The 17,763-nt window shown below is 42.8% G+C and overlaps 1 protein-coding gene across 5 annotated transcripts in view; it reads left to right on the forward strand.

The window, feature by feature from the left end:
• Positions 1–17,763, forward strand: part of PDE10A (phosphodiesterase 10A) — a 601,549-nt gene that overhangs the window by 521,002 nt on the left and 62,784 nt on the right. For all 5 annotated transcript variants that reach the window (XM_050949040.1, XM_050949037.1, XM_050949038.1 and 2 more), the window contains exons 7-9: positions 1,409–1,564; positions 5,912–5,962; positions 7,419–7,477. In XM_050949040.1, coding sequence (XP_050804997.1) covers positions 1,409–1,564; positions 5,912–5,962; positions 7,419–7,477 — 266 coding nt within the window. The remainder of the gene's footprint in view (positions 1–1,408; positions 1,565–5,911; positions 5,963–7,418; positions 7,478–17,763) is intronic.

Raw genomic sequence — 17,763 nt, forward strand, 5'->3', positions numbered from 1 at the left:
AGAGTCTGCCAGTGGAAGTAGGATCCTCCTGGTATGTTCCTTGCTGACAGCCTGAAGTTCTCCACATTCTCCTTCCTTTGGGGTTGCCTGAGGGAGGAATTATTTACCATTGGCTTGAGTGACAATTGTTTTCAGGCGATGGGTGACATTCAGATTGATCCTCGCTGTCATGCTAATCGGGAAACTGATCACCTTATTTGGGGTGAGGAAGGCATTTTTTTTCCACTACAGCACATTCGCCAAGCTAGGAGAGGTGTTCTCCTTTCCCTGGAGCACACTGCAAGGGTCATCTGTTCAGAGCAGAGGATTAAAGGGCTAGTGCTCAAGAGTGTGGGCCAGCAGTTAAAACTCGGGATTAGTTACAACTCCAGTAAAAAATAACATGGGTAATTTTTCTATTCATGGTAAGTTCCGTTTCATGGGGCATTTAGTCTGTAAAGCCTGGGGCAATCTTATTAATGGCACAGCTTGGTAGACTGGACCTCTTTGTGGTAGCAGTTCGTTGTCATGACATTCTTTCCTGTAACTTTTGCACAAGTTTCAGAACAGGTATACTAAGGATGAGTGGTAAAGCACAATAAGATATAGGGAAGGGTCTTTCTGTCTGGCATAGTTGTAGAGAGAAAACACTTTTTTGTTCTCAGTATTGGCATAATTTGGGAATTGTTAGTGCAGATTTGTGTCTCCATGGGGCCTTTGGCACCTAGTGAGTGCCTTAGGCTTTGATTACTTACTCCCACAGAGGCTATTGCCTGCTTGGTAATCCTGTGGTTTGAGTTGCTGCAGTTCAATTCAGAGGCTATGTCTACACTACTGCAGAATAGACTCTGCTGCAATCAATGCACTGGGAATCGATTTAGTGGGTCTAGTGAAGAGTGGGCTCCCGTCGACTCCAGTGCTCCACCGGAACGAGAGGAGTCAGGGAAGATGAAAGGAGAGTGTCTCCCATCGACCCAGCGCAGTGTAGACACAGCAGTAAGTGGACCTAAGCTACGTCAACTCCAGCTACACTATTCACGTAGCTGGAGTAGCATAACTTAGGTCGACTTACCACAGTAGTGTAGACATAGCTGCAGTTACCAGTGTATTTAGTTTTCTTTCTACCGTTGTCTAGACTAGCCTCAGCAATAAAATACTGTTTCTGCTGAGCGTGAGGTTTAAAAGAGTTGTACTTTAAAAAAAAAAATACAAAGCTTGCATCTGTTACTATAACTGACTCTAACTTTGGATAAAGTCATTTCTATTTGTAAAATAACCATGGAGAGACATTTTTGATTGAATTCTTGAACATGAAGAGTTTAGGTGTTTGTGCGAAGTGGTTCAGCCAGCTGAGAGAGAAATGTTGATTTATATTTTATATTAATGTTATAATATTTACATTTGATGAAACATTGTTTGCACTTTTTAGGATGAACGATTTCCCAAAGGTACTGGACTGGAATCAGGGACTCGTATCCAATCTGTTCTTTGTTTGCCGATTGTTACTGCAATTGGTGATTTGATTGGTATCCTGGAGCTTTATCGGCATTGGGGCAAAGAAGCCTTCCATCTCAGTCACCAGGAGGTAAGGCCTAAAATGCTGAACTGTTTTATTTTAAATTTCCCTCTTCAAGGTGATGCCAGCTACTTCTGACCCCAGACTTCTTCCTTTCCTCATTTTGTTTTGATATTTTTTGTAACTGAGCCTTGTTACATACTTGGAGAGTGGGCTTTATAAGGCTGGTTGATGCTCATTGGTATTCTGAATGGGAAGATTCATTTCATACACAGAAAATTCTCTAATTGTTTTGTTCCATCTAGTGGAAATAATTTCAAGCATATTGTTATCAATTGTTTATTGATTATGAAATTTAAAATAATAGATTTTATAGATGTTGTCAACACCTTTTGGAAGGGTAGATCAGAGAAAGCTCAGGCTATTACAAGTGCATGAACTAGTGTTACAGAATGAAACTGCTCCTGTTTAAAAGGACTTTAACAAGTTACCCAGAGCTCAAATGGTCAGCTTTTACAAAGCATTTATTTTTTGTGTACTGTGCTTATGGGTGCTCCCCTTCAAGTGTGCATGTATTTGATCAGAGATGTTTGGTAGCAGTGCTTGTTCAGGGTCCTCCCCCACCTCTTTTGGGAGGTTTTCCCTCCAGGTGAGGGGGTATGCCAGGATCACGAAGATTCATGTTTTGCCTTACCTACCAATAGGCTATCCTGGTCAGCAGCAGACATTCCTGGTGCATTCCTTATCTGGGGGCATGCACATTCCTCAGAAATGCAATTTCTGTTCAGCCCTTCAGAGCTGAGGTGTAGTGCTATTCAAGGTATGGTGGCTGCGTGATTAAGGTTCTTGACTACAATCCTGAAGGTTAGAGGTTTGAATCTTACTCAGTCTCCCACAGAAAAGCCACCTCCAGTACACCTGGGGCAAAATGAGTATTTGATCTATCGGGTTAGGGCAGTCAAAGGCAGTTGGATGTGATGATGGCCACATCACTCCCTTATGTACTGTTAACTATGAAATTGACATGCCTTAACTGCATCAGTCCTGTGGCTTGGAAAACCTGAGAGATTAGACTGCAATTCTTTATCACAGAGAGCTCTCTTCACCCTGCCTCAGACCCAGGTTATGAGTCTCCAAGTGAACAGAGTGCCCTTTCTACCATGACACCACATTCTGGGAATGCCTTCCAGAAAATGAATTTTACCTCTCCTCACAAAGAGCCTGTTTCAAAAAGATCTTGGTTTTCTCACAAGTTGACCATGTCCAAGTCAGGTTCTGGGCTGGATACTATTTGAGGCTCCATGCTCCTCCTGTACCAATAAGGCTTTTAAGACTCTCAGTTCCTCTAGGAGCCCCGATTCCAAGTGTGCATCGGTACCTAAACCATTTTTGGTACCATCAAAACACAATCATGGCAGCAGAGAGAAACAGCTTGCTTCTAGCAAGATGGTACTGAGGGACCTTCCTAGGTACCTCTGGTACCTAGCGCAATGACTCCTTCAGTCGAAAAAGCCACCTCAGACCACACTCTCTTTGAGGCAGTGAACATTGTTGGTACCGACGACTTCCACTACAACACACTCATCCAGGTAGACTCCTCTCTCAGTACCACTAACTGATACAGTCTTGCAGGAGTTTAGGTATTCCAACTACCTGTTAGTTTCAGATAATCCTGAGTTTCTCCTCCCCTGATGAGTACTGAGCATTTATTGATGCCAGGTTTGACACAGTTGCTGGAATTACATGTCTCTCTGGGATCACCTGACTCACCACTTGAACTTGAAGGTTATAAGATCAGGTTACTGCATTCATTTTGCATGCATCTCCTACCCCACCCCTTTTCCCTGTCCATTTTCAAGGATCCCTCTCGCAAATACTTGAGACAGAAAATCGGTTCCCTTTTATGCTTAGGAGCCATAGAACCAGTTCCTGCTCAGCACAGGGGGAAGGGACTTTACTCCCAAGTATTCTCTGGTCCCACAGAAGAATGGAGAGTGGAGATCTATTCTAGAGCTAAAACTTGAGAACATCTTAGTGAAAGCACAGAAATTTGGGACCCTTGCAGCTAAAAAGTCCATCATTGGATCTCGGTGAATGGTTTCTGGCCCTCGACCTTCAGGATGCATGTTTTCATATCACGATTCACTCATCTCACAGCAAGATTCTTTTGGTTTCTGGTCAGCCGAGACCACTTCCAGTGTTGGGTACTTCCATTCAGCCTTTTCTCTGCTCCAAGAGTATTCTCAACGGTATTGGCAGTGGTTGCTCCCTGTCTGTGTTGGAGAGTGATGATAGTTTTTCCATACCTCAACAATTGACTGCTCAAAGGCTGGTCTTTCTGTGAGGTTCTTTCCACCATGAAGACAGCTTTGTCCTTTTCCTCAGGCTAGGTCTCCAGGTTAGTGCAGAAGAGTTCACTTTGCCCCCTCTACAAAGGATAGAATTCATAGGGGCCTCCTTAGACACAGTAGCAACCAGAGCTTACCTACCCATGGACTTATTCTCGACCCATTCAAACCTCATTGCAAAGATTCAAATAAGCCGCTGGACTTTGACAAGAAATTGTACGTCTCAGAAGCTGAAGACAAAGGTAGACACTGTCATAACATGTCATGCAAGGTGGTGCCTTCTCTGCTTCCAGTTTATATACTGAAGAACCTTCACAATGTCTGTGTCAGTGTCCTCTTTATCCAGCCAGCTCCAACCATCACCTTAAAGACAGATTTAACTTTGTCGTTGGGTTGGGAGGCTCATCTAGGGACATATACCATTTATGTCAGATGGTCTGCCCAAGAAGATAGTTTACACATCAACCTTCTGGAGCCAATGGCAGTCAGGAATCAGAGACAAATTTGTTAATATCATGACCGACAGCATAGCTTGCATGTTTTACATCAACCAACAATGGTTGGCAAGATCCCCTGCTCTTTGTGCAGAAGCAATAAAGCTATGGAACTACAGTTACTACACAGAGTGAGTAACCTCACCTTCCTTAGAGTAACTTTAACAGTTAATAAAACCATACTTCTTGTAGGTCTTACACATATTTTGTTCTGTACAAAGCGGTGTATATATTGGACAGTTTGCTTACATTTGGGACTTACTTTAAACTAATTGCCACATTTCCAATAATTCATTAGTGTTTTGTTTAAGAAATAAATAATGCTGCATAAAATGTTTTAGTTCTAATCTAAGCATTTTTAAGGTAGCGTGTATCTTTTTAATCTTTTTAATTTTCTCTCACAAGACATTATATGCAACAGTTGTGCAGTTAGGAAAGCTACAGTATCTTCTATAGGAAATATGTATATTAATAGAGCAGTGGTTCTTAAATTTTAGGAACCTGAGGACCATCATTTTGATGTAAAAATTTTCAGAGACCCCCAGACCCTCTGCTCAGCCCTTGCCTGTTCCCTGAGACCCGACCCCTTCCCTGAGGCCCCACCCCTGCTCACTCCATCTCCCCTCCCTCTGTTGTTTGCTCTTCTCCACCCTCACTCACAGGAGTGGATGCAGGATGCAAGCTCTGGGATAGAGATTGGGTGCAGGAGGCACTGGAAAGGGAGGGGGAGGAGTTGATCAGCAGGGCCCGTGGACCCCCTGGGGTACCCTCGGGGAACCCCAATGGTCCACGCACCCCAGCTTGAGAAATACTGTAATAGAGTATATAACAGTAGACTTTTTACAGTTCTGTTGGTTCACAACAAAACCTGTGTGCTCTAAGGACAGGAGAGTGTGCCTGGTAGCGCATCTTATTTAAACTTAGTTAACTACAAATTATATGACATTTGTTTGAAATGTTGTACAGAAACTGACATATTTTAAGCAGTAGTCTTGTTCTAGTGGTCATATCCAATTCTTCTGCAACACAAATGGCAGTGAAAAAAGCAGAGTCTGTCCACAAGCAGAGATTTTCCCTTAGAAATATTGGTTGTTTAATGGATTGGTCCTCACGAAGAATATTTCATTGTCATGGGATCTTTCACTGTGTGGCAGAAACATTTAAACAATGTATGAAATGTAGTTTTTAAAGCCCCTCTTGAGTTCTAGGAAGGGCTGCTTCTGTCCTGTATTTGTTGGGGGTGAATCTTTCATGCTGCCTCTGGAGAGCACAGCTCTGTGAGCCTCACAGTGGCTCAAAACAAATTAGAAGTATTTAAACACTTCCTGTGTGTGACCTGAATACTCTTTTAGAACAATGAACCACTGGTAGTCATGTTACACCTTTAATAAATTCATTGTGTGTCCTCCCTCCCTTACAAAATGTAGTTCCCTGCCGGTGATCTAAAACATCTCAGCAGGTAAAGTGTTAGAATATTCAAAGACATTTAGCAGCTGGATCAAAAAAACGATATGATAGAACTGATTTGAAATTTACGGACTTCCTCAAAGTTAGTTTCTTATATTTTGTTTCAGGTTGCAACAGCAAATCTTGCATGGGCCTCGGTAGCAATACATCAAGTACAGGTGAGTCTGAATTCATAGACTAGGCTTATAGGGACCATTGTGATCATCTAATCTGATCGTGTGCATAATACAGGCCATAGGACAGCCCTGAGTGAATTCCTCTTTGAACTAGAGCAAGGCCCAGAGTTTAAAGGTATTTAGGAGTTGCTGTCTTCAGCTTTGCAACATCTGATTTGGGAGCCTAAAATTTATATTCAAAAGAGATTTAGGCAGTTAGGAGCCTAAATCCCATTGTCTATCCCCTTGATTAAATGCCTAAATCCATTTTGAAAAATGAGATGTAGGCTCCTAAACCAGTTAGGCATTGCAAGACTCAGTGCAGCAATGCCTAAATTCCTTTAAAAGTCTGAGCCCATAACTTAGAAAACTATCTAATCTTGATTTAAAAGTTGGCAGTGATGGAGATTCCACTAGCACCAATTGTTCCAATGGCTAATTGTCCTCGCTGTTAAAAATGTGTGCCTTATTCCAGTCTGAATTTCTTTTTATTTCATCTTCATCCATTGGATCATGTTATACCATTGTCTTCTAGACTCAAGAACTGATTATCAAAATGTTGTTCTCCCGAGATTGTGATCAAGTCGTCCTTTGGCCTAATTGTTAATTGTTTCATAGCACTTTTAAGGAGCCATAAATGACGGGTCTGATTCTTCACATTTTGTGTATTTATTTATGTCCACTTTGCATGTGCATAAAGTATTATCAGGTTGGAATGGTATTTTATGATATAAAAGGTGCATAGCGGTAAAGGTCCGTTTTCTTTATTCTTTCTATAAAGCTCCCTGCACATTCTAGGAGTAAAATTGTTTTGTCAACTACTATGAAATGAATATGAAATCTGATGAAGTAGCAATGGGATTCAAAGTCCTCACTTCATCTAGCAATATTTTCCTTTCTCTGCACTGTTAATTATATTCGGTCTCTGTAATCCTGTTGACTTCCCCAAAGAAAGAGCATAGGAAAGGGGAGTCTAGCACTTCTGCTTCACTCATTAGGTGCCTCTATGGGCTTCTTTTGGCAAGCTGAGAGAAGTGATGAACAGGATAAGGGATAAAGAAAACAAATGCTATTAGCATTCCCAGCAAGGCTGTAGAATTTGTTATGGAAGTGCAGTAGTTAAATTGATTTCATAGCCGGACCCAAAGATGCCAGTCAATGGCACCTCAAATTTTACAGCATAGAACAATAGGCAGTATTTTGTTTTAGCAGAGATGGAGAAATGTATTGCTCGTACACGTTAACGTATCCACAGCTCTGCAAAAAGATATTTAAACTTGAAGCCTGACACACAAATCTGTATTAGCTTTTTGGTACATTTTACAATGTTGTTATATGTAGCTGCTTATGCTTGTTTGTTTATATACAGATTAGACCAATAAAATGTTTATCCTACAGTTTCACTATGAGTTCAGTGCTCTCCTGGAATAAGCAACAATGTATAATGTGTTTCCCTCAGGTGTGCAGGGGTCTTGCCAAACAGACTGAACTGAATGACTTCCTGCTTGACGTATCAAAGTAAGTGTGATTTGCAACAAGACTGTTTCAGCTGAATGATTGCTTCTGTGACAGGCTCCTTTTTTGATAAGTGAAAGTTACCAATTCGTATTTTTCCTTGGCACTGTGTATGTTTGTGCTTCCCTTCCATTTTCCCTGTTTGGTTATGGGTTTCCCCTATCTTCATTTGCTCCTTTTTCAATTTTGCTCGAGGCTTTGTCTTGTACAATACAAGTATTGTAAAGTCCAATTTTATTTATTATTCACATAAGTATTTGTATTTTGATTCAAAGTCACTTCCTGTGTTTAGTGTGTCTTCTGATCATTACACTTCAAATCTAAGACATTTTACCACATTTCTACTGTTTTGTAGAAATGTATGAAGTTGCTAATGTTTAGAATGTAATTAGAGATGGCCACTGCACATGTGCATTCTTTTATATCCTTATTAGAATGTGGAGTCCATTGCTTATTAGAATTTAGAGTCCATTGCTTCCCTATAATTCAGCTATGCATTTAATTAGGAAAATAGTAAAAGAAATAATAAACATGAGTAACATGTTAATGTGGCTGTTAAAATCATAGTTGGCATTTACTTTGTTCCACAGGTTGACTGTGTGTTGTGTGAAGAAGTACTTTCTTATATTTGTTTTAAATCTACTGTCTATTAATTTCGTTTGGTGATCCATGGTTCTTATGAAGGTATAAATAATGCTTCCTTATTTACTTTCTCCACACCGTTCATGACTTTACAGACCTTTGATATATCTTCCCTCCCCCGCCTGAGCTGTCTCTTTTCTAAAATGAACAGTCTCAGACTTTTTAATCTGTCCTCATATGGAATCTGTTCCATATCCCTAATCATTTTTTGTTGCCGTTCTCTGTACCTTTTCCAATTCTAATATATTTTTGTGAGATGGCATGACCAGAACTGCATGCAGTATTCAAGGTTTTGGCGTACCATCAATTTATACAGTGGCATTATATTTTGTGTCTTACTATCTATAACTTTCTTAATGGTTTATAACATTCTTTTAGGTTTTTTGACTGCCAATGCACATTGAGCGGATGTTTTCAGAGAATGATCCACGAAGATTCCAAGATCTCTTTATTGAGCAATAATAGCTTATTTAGACCCCATCATTTTATATGTATAGTTCGGATTGTGTTTTCCAATGTGCATTACTTTGCATTTACCAATACTGAATTTCATCTGCCATTTTGTTGCCCAGTCACCCAGTTTTGTGAGATCCCTTTGTAACTCTTCGCAGTCAGCTTTGGACTTAACTATCTTGAGTAATTTTGTTTCATCTGCCAGCTTTGTATCTCACTGTTTACCCCTTTTTCCAGATCATTTATGGATATGTTGAACAGCACAAGTCCCAGTGCAGATCCTTGGGGGACCCTGCTATTTACCACTCTACATTGTGAAAACTGACCATTTATTCCTACCATTTGTTTTCTGTCTTTTAACCAAATACTTATCCATGAGAGGACCTTCCCTCTTATACCATGACTGCTTACTTTGCTTCAGAGCCTTTCATGTGAGACGTCGTCAGATGTTTTCTGAAAGTCCACTGTCTCAACTGGATCACCCTTATCTACATGTTTGACACATTCAAAGAATTCTAATAGATTCATGAGGCATGATTTCCCTTTACAAAAGTCATGATGACTCTTCCCCAACATATCGTGTTCATCAATGTGTCTGATAATTCTGTTCTTTACTATAGTTTCAACCAATTTGCCCAGTATTGAAGTATTACTGGCCTTTTATTGCCAGACCACCTCTGGTGCCTTTTTGAAAAAATTGGTGTTACATTAGCTATCAGCTAGTCATCTAGTACAGAGGCTGATTTAAGTGATAGGTTACATACCATAGTTAGTAGTTCTGCAATGTCATATTTGAGTTCCTTCAGAACTCTTGGATGGATACCATCTGGTGTACCGGTAACTTAATAATGTTCAATGTATCAGTTTGTTCCAAAACCACCTCTCTTGACACCTTAATCTGAGACAGTTCCTCAGATCTGTCTCCTAAAAAGAATGGCTCAGGAGTGCCAATCTCCTTCACATCCTCTGCAGTGAAGGCAGATGCAAAGAATTCACTTAGCTTCTCCACAATAGCCTTGTCATCTTTGAATACTCCTTTAGCACCTCGATCATCCAGAGATCCCACTGATTGTTTGGCAGGTTTCTTTCTTCTGATGTATTTGAAAAAAATTGCTCTTAGTTTTTGTGTCTTTTGCTAGTTACTCTTCAGATTCTTTTTTGGACTGTTTAATCATACTTTCATATTTCACTTGCCAGAGTTTATGCTACTTTCTATTTTCCTCAGTAGAATTTGACTTCCAGTTTTTAAAGGATGCCTTTTTGCCTCTAACCACCTCTTTTACTCTCTTTCTTAGCCATGGTGGCATTTTTTGGTCCTCTTACAGTTCTTTTTATTTGGGGTATTCCTTTAATTTGAGCCTTTATTATGGTGTATTTAAATAGCTTCCATGCAGCTTCCAGGCATTTCACTTTTGTGACTGTTCCTTTTAATTTCCATTTAACTAGTTTCCTCATTTTTGTTTAGTTCCCCCATTTGAAGTTAAAAAACGCCTATGGTGGATTTCTTTGATATTTCCATCGGCCCCCAAGAATGTTAAATTTAATTACATTATGGTTGCTGTTATCGTGTAGTTCATCTATGTTCACCTCTTGGCCCAGATCCTGTGCTCCATTTAGGACTAAATTAAGAATTGATCTCCCCTTGTCGGTTCCAGGGCTAGCTGCTCCAAGCAACAGTCATATGTTGTCTATACATTTTATTTCTGCATCCCATCCTGAGATGATATGTGTCTAGTCAATTTGGGGTTAGTTGAAATCCGCTATTTTATTGGGTTTTCTGTTTTTGGAGCATGTCTATTCTCCCTGAGCATTTCACAGTTACCGTCCCCATCCTGGTCAGGTAGTCAGTAATGTATTCCTATTTTTATACACTTATTATTCAAGCATGGAATTTCTATCCACAGAGATTCTGTGGTACAGTTTGATTCATTTAAGATTACTATATTTGACTCTATGCTTTCTTTTACATATAGTATCCATCTTTCACCAGCGTGACCTAGTCTGTCATTCTTATATATTTTGTACCTTGATATTACCACCTCCCATTGATTATCATCATTCCACCAAGTTTCTGTGATGCCGATTATATCAATATCCTCATTTAATACCAGGCACTCAAGTTCACCCATATTAGTATTTATATTTCTTGAATTTGTATACAAACACTTATAAAACTTGTCAATATTTAGTTGTCTGCCTTCATATGCTGTAACTGAATGGGACTCTTTTTCATTTGACTGTTTCCCTTCAGCTCTTACTTTATCAACTTTTATCCTCTCCTGTTTACTAGTATATAGATTATCTTCTTAAATAAATCCTCCCCTAAGGGATGTATCTCTCCAACTCATATGCTCCTCCACACCTGTTGGCTTTCCCTGAGGCCTTAGTTTAAAAACTCATCTGCGGCCTTTTAAATTTTACATGCCAGCAGTCTGGTTCCATTTTGGTTTAGGTGGAACCCATCTTTCCTGTATAAAAGTCTCTTTTTCTCAAAGATTCCAAGTTAATAAACCTAAACCTGTTCTCCCAATATTATCATCTCATCCATGTATTGAAACCCTGGAGTTCTGTCCATCTAGCTGGCCCTGAGCATGGAACTGGAAGCATTTCACAGAATGCTACTGTAGAGACCCTGGTCTTTACTCTCTTACCTATCAGCCAAAATTTGGCCTCCAGGATTTCTCTCTTACCTTTCCCTATGTCACTGGTATCTACAGGTATCATGACCACTAGTTCCTTTCCAGCACTGCACATATATCTATCTAGATGTCTCAAGAAGCCTGCAACTTTCACACCTGGCAGGCAGTTCACCATGCAGTTCTCCTGGTCATCACAAACTCATCTTTCTGTATTTCTAATAATCAAATCCCTCCATTATTATTACCTGTTTCTTCCTCATAACTGGAGTCCCATCCCTGAAGAGGTATCCTGAGTGAGAGAAGATATCATGACATCATCTGGAAAAGGAGGGTCCCAAATAATGGGATTGTTTCCCTCCACTCCTTCCCTGAGACTTTCATCCTTCTCAACAGCACAAAGGCTGTCACAGTAGGTGTGGGTCTGCTCTACTGTCTCTCTCAAAGTCTTCTCTGTGTATCTCTCTGTCTCCTTTAGCTTGTCAAGTTCAGCAGCTTTGGTCTCTGAGGGCCCTGAGTTGCTTGTGCTGACTGCACAATACAGCACCTGCATACAAGGCAGGTATCGTACATGCTGCATTCAGAGTAATAAAGTGGATAGCCCTTACTCTGCTACTAGACTTCTGCCTGCAGTGTTTCTACTCTAGCAGGAATTTTTTTAGTTGGTTGTTTTTTGGGGGGTTATTGGGCTAAGTTTAGAGTATACTTGTTAGGTGTGTCTGCCTCTCACTCTCCCTTGCAAAATGCCTTTGTTTGCTAGCTCCTCTGGTGGCTTAGGAACTGGCTTTTTAAACCCCTATTCTCTCTGAGCTAACCCACCTCCCTTTCTCCCCATCAAGGGATTGTAAAGGGATAAGGGACCAAAGGATGGCAGGCTAGAGCCTTGTTAGGAAGTTCTCAGCCTAGCTTAGCAGGCCGCTTGGCTCAGCACACAGCCCCACAGCAGACCACCCTACACTCTTTAATCAAGCAAACACACTGCAAGCAAGCAGATAACCAAACAAACTAGCAGGCAACAAGGTAACAGACACATTCGCCCCAAGTGCAAGGATCACATAGTCTCTCCTCCTTCTCATGGAGAACTCCCTCACCAAACTGCCCTGTTTGCTGCACCAGTTCACTAGCTCTTCTGGTTACTTAGGCGCTGGCTTCTTAAACCTTCTTTCTGATTTAGCCCCAACTCTTTATCAAGGGGCCCATAAAGGATCATTGGATTAACCAACAGGTCAATATTTTTTCCATTTAGTTACCTTGTTTAAATGAGGAAAGGAGGAGAAAGTAACTCTACTTAATAATAGCATTTAAATGGTGTCAGGCTCTGAAATTCACATCTCATTAAAACAAGAGTAAGGTGTTGTATTTGTTGCTGCTCTCTATTTGGGTTGTTTGTCTTTGTTTTTTCTTGTCTCCATGATTTTCTCCTCTCTCCAGTGTTAAAGACGACCTACTGCAGAAAAATAGAAAATTGTATTTGTATCTCTTTTAGCTTTTAATGAATGTTAGAAGGTTTGAAAAGGATTGTTTAAAACTTTTTTTTTTAATTTGCGCTTTGGGTTTTTTTTAACCTTAGTACGTCAGGAATGGTAAGACTAGTCCACTGCCTTTGCTGGAGGATCCCATTTACATTTTCAAAGTGTTATACAAGCGTGTGGTATCTTTTTCTTAATATTCTTTTAATTATTTTAATTCAGCTTTTGATTCAGTGCACTGATCAACACTGTGAATATGGGGTGCCTGAGGACTTACTATGCCCAGTGGAGGAACTGTATTATGGTACATTTCACTGTGTGATGGTCAATGGTTGTATTACACATTGGTTTTCTGTAGAATCAAGGATACATCAGGGATGCTTCTGTCCCGGAGTCCCCGGGCAATGCTCTGGAACTGCTCCCTACAAAGCCAGTCAGGACTTTGGTGAAGTCTTCTCTCTGTGAGCAGACTGTCTTCAGAGCAAGAAGCTCACATGGCTTCACCTTCCTGGGTCTGACCTTGGAGCATTCAGAATCCTCTGCCCCTCCATGAGCTTCCCACAGTGAGTCCGCCCAGGTCGGGTCCTCAGGAAGCCAGAGGGTCCTGCATGCCCCCCAACTTCGTAGTCAGATGTGACTCTTAGCCAGCCAGTAACACAGAGGTTTATTAGATGACAGGAACATGGTCTAAAACAGAGCTTGTAGGTATAGAGAACAAGACCCCTCAGCCAGGTCCATTTTGTGGGGTGGTGAGCCAGACAATCACGACTGCACTTCACTCCTCATCTCCAGCCAGCCCCAAACTGACTCACTCTCCAGCCCCTCCTCTCTCTGGGCTTTGTTCCTTTCCTGGGCCAGGAGGTCATCTGGTCCTTGTTCTCCAACACCTTTAGCTATCTCCTTGCAGGAGGGAAGGGCCCCTGCCATTAGTTGCCAGGAGACAGAGTACCAGCCATTTATGTGCACTGGCCCTTTGCTCTGCAACAAACTCACCCCCTAGAGACTCAAGAAATGCATAGGGAAAACTGAGGCACTCATACAGTATTCAGAGGAAACATTAAGAACAGTCCCACTTTGTCATATCTTCTTACCTACTTTATTTAATATTCTAATAGACACAGCTGATAGAGGTTAAAGGAGAAGGAGTGAATTTTGGGTAGGCAGATAATATTGCCTTATTTGGAGAGACTACTGACCAACTACAGCTAATGCTGGAAAAGCTGTGAAGAACTGCAGAACCTATAGGATTTAAGATCAATGGTGATAAAACCAAATTTATGCATGCCTCCTATAAAATGGAAATGAATGACCTGCTAATACTGCATGTACTTGGCAATGACATTGAATGGATTAATAGTTTTATCTGTCTGGGTAGTCATTTGACAGCAAGAGGTTCTGTGTCCAAAGACGTCACTCATTGTATTGGTCTTACATCGCTGGCATTTTAGCAATATCAAAGACCTCTGTTTGGTCAGTGAGATGTTTGTGTGACAATTGAGATACAAATGTTCAACATGTTTGGTGATGACAGCTCTGTTATATGGAGATGAAACATGGTCATTAAAAACAGCTGAGGAGAGGAAGTAATCGAAACAGTTTTCAGTGTCAAAAGTTAAATAGTAACACCTCGCTTAACGTTGTAGTTATGTTCCTGAAAAATGCGACTTTAAGTGAAATGATGTTAAGCAAATCCAATTTCCCCATAAGAATTAATGTAATGGGGGGGTTAGGTTCCAGGGAAATTTTTTTCAACAGACAAAAGACTATATATTTTTTTCCCTCTGGAACCTAACCCCCCCCATTACATTAATTCTGCGCGCGTGCGTGCGCACACACACACACACACACACACACACACACACACACAATATAAATTTTAAACGAACAATTTAAAACTGTACACAGCAGTGGTAGTTGTGAAGCTTGGTTAAGTTTGAGGTGGTGAAGTCAGAGGATGGAAGAGGGTGAGATATTTCCTAGGGAATGCCTTACTGCTAAATGATGATCTAGCTCTCGGCTGAGCCCGCAAGGGTTAACTCGTTGTAGAGTGTGAGGCTACATTAACAAGGCAGCACAAGTGGAGGGAGGGGAGACAGCATGGCAGACAGAAACACACACCATGTGTATGTGTGAGAGAGAAAGTTGTTCATTGCCCCTTTAAGTATGCTGACCGCACTCTAAGTACATAGCCTTTTTAAGTAGATCAGCAAGTTGAGATAGCAGCTACTGCCAGCAAGCTCCCTCCGCCCTGAGCCCTGTTGTCCCCCCCGCCCCGCTCTATAGAGAAGGGGCAAGGGGGGGGCAGGAGCGGGGGGAGGACACCATGATATTAACTACCCTCTTCCCCCCTGCACAGCAAGCAGGAGGCTCCCAGGAGCAGCTCCAAGGCAGAGGGCAGGAGCAGCACATGGCAGTTGAGGGAGGGACAGATGGACTGCTGGCAAACGATAGCCTATTGGGCTGCCACACAGAGAACTTAGAGGAGTGGGGAGCTGATGGGGGACTGCTGGTCCACCCTGTTTCCAAGCCCCCACCAGCTAGGTCCAACAGGCTGCTCTTTCTGCAAGCAATGAACAAAGCAGGCAACTGCCAAACAATGTTATAAGGGAGCATTGTGCAACTTTAAACGAGCATGTTCTCTAATTGATCAGCAACATAACAGTGAAACAATGTTAACTGGGACGACTTGAAGTGAGGAGTTACTGTATTCTTAACATCCATTGGTTTGATTTTGTTACAATGGAGGAGATACTTTGATGATCACAGCAAGTTGCATTCTTGCACCAGTTGAGAGCAAGATTGACTGCAGTGGTGGGGTTATGTCCACCGTGCAAAAGAGAGTATATTTTTACATGTTTATGGAGCTGAGGTCAAGGAAGGAGAGCAGGAGGCTGACCGTGAATGAGACTGAAAGATGCAATTTTGAAGGATCTAATAAGCCTGAATCCTCCCAGACTGAGTTTTACCAAAGGAAGAAGATGGAAGTCCATTCTATGTGCCCCCTCAACTACATCATTGCCATGTGAAGTGGCTGCTGCCACTGATGATGATTGCAATCCTCACTGCACTGCTGGACACTGTTATATCAAACTGTTAGTTCTTCTTCGAATGCTGTCCCTGTGGGTGCTCCACTCTAGGTGACGGTGCGTCCCGGCGCTGTCGATCGGAAATTTTCGGTAGCAGCGCCTGGTTGGGGCGCACGCACCCATATGGTATCTCCCATCTAGTTGGAATCTTCCTGAGTGTGTGCGCCCCACACCCTCCCCAGTTCCTTCTCAACCATCCTCGGCTGAAGACGGGACTCGGGGCAGTGCTACCTTCTCTTCCCTGGTCTCTATAGGAAACAGTAACATAGAAATACTATTAGTTACATCCCAGTTGTTTCCCTTCCTTTAATGTAGGTAGGTAGGTAGGTAGTTAGTTAGTTTTAAAAATAAAACCCTCAGGCTTGTCTCCCATTGAGACACTCCTCGGCCATCTCTAATTCATAATGCCAGGAGCTTCAGGATTCAAAAGGTGTATTTCCTGTCAGGAATCCATGCCACGGACAGATGGGCACTCATACTGTGTGAAGTGCCTCGGGGACACTCACATCCCTGTGAAGTGCCTCCCTTGCGCGAGCCTCAAGTCAAGAGCTCTTCGCAACAGGGATCTACGGCTCAAAATGCTGATGATGAAAAAAAATCCTTACAGCCGCTTTCAGAGATGGGAAAGGTCAAACCCACTCCCACACGTGCCCCCAGCCAGATCAGAACTGGTGGGCAGCGTTGCTTCACCCTCCCTGGAGCGGAGGCAAGAATCTGAACAGTCTCACAGGAGAGACTTTAACAAGGGTAGGGGGTCTCCTGCGAGATCTCTGCCCTCTGTGCTGACAGCACCAAAGGCAGGTGCCTCAGCTTTTTCTAATGCCTCAACCGCAGCTCTGACAGAGCACAGAGGCAGGGACCCGACCTCCCGTGTCAGGAAGGTCCTTGTGGCTCTGGTCCCCTCGGCACCGCAAACGGCCGTGGTGCCGGCAGCGCGCCTCTCCTCTTCACCGCAAACGGCCGCGGTGCCGGCAGCGCAATCCTCCCCTGCGGGGAGAAGAACGTTGGCACCGAGACTGTCTTCCACCCAGGCACCAGTAGCAGACCCCCTGCAGGGCACCTCCAAGCTGACAGCACTACTGTCATTTGCACTTTCTCCTGCTAATGAGCTAGAGCAGAGAGCAGGCTCAGCTCAGCCCAGGGAACAGGAGCAACAGTTTCTCACTCAATGTGAGCTTTCAGTGCCACCTGAGCTTCACTCTCTGCTCCTACCTACACAGGGCTCATTTTTTGAACCGCCGCTCTCTCCACCTGAACTGGTTTTCACTGACGGTGAACTTGATTTACAGTAACAAGCGGAGTTCTCCCCTCCTGCTTCTCCTCCATAGGCACCTCTGCCACCTCAGGTCACGGCTCAAGGCCACCAGCCTCAGCTTCCCTACTTCGCCCCCCCATGGGCGACACCTGCATTCTCCTACCCTATGCCTTGGCCTCAGTGGTATCCTTGGCAACATCCTCCTACTAGTCAGCCGCCTCCTGTGCATCAATCTCCTGCTCCATCCACTTCTAAGGTGCCTGAGCCCCCTCCTGAGTATGCAAGTTACGCCATGTCCTTAACTCTCCATTAGCCCTGGAAGGAGCCCTCCTCCCTCCGCCTCCACGGGCCGTGGATGACTGTAAACAATTTCAAGAACTTTTCAGGAGGGTGGCACTCAGTCAAGATATCCCCTTTCAAGAGGTTCAGGAGATGCAGCACAGACTCCTCAGAATCCTTCAACCGTCTGCACCCTCAAAAATCGCGCTCCCCATAAATGAAGCACTCCTGGAGCCGGCTGACACTCTCTGGCAAACCCCAGCATCTTTAGTACCAGCTTGCAAAGAGGCTGAACGTAGGTTCTATGTCCCTGCTAAGGACGCTGACTTCCTATTTTTTCATCCACCACCGAACTCCCTTGTCATGGATGCAGTTGCACAGAGTAGGAAACAGTCACAATATCGACCCACCCCGCAAGACAAGGACCTTAGACGCCTTGACGTCTTGGGCCGCAAGGTTTCTATGTCCT

This window comes from Gopherus flavomarginatus, chromosome 4, assembly GCF_025201925.1.
Source record: "Gopherus flavomarginatus isolate rGopFla2 chromosome 4, rGopFla2.mat.asm, whole genome shotgun sequence".
NCBI classification, from domain to species: Eukaryota; Metazoa; Chordata; order Testudines; family Testudinidae; genus Gopherus; species Gopherus flavomarginatus.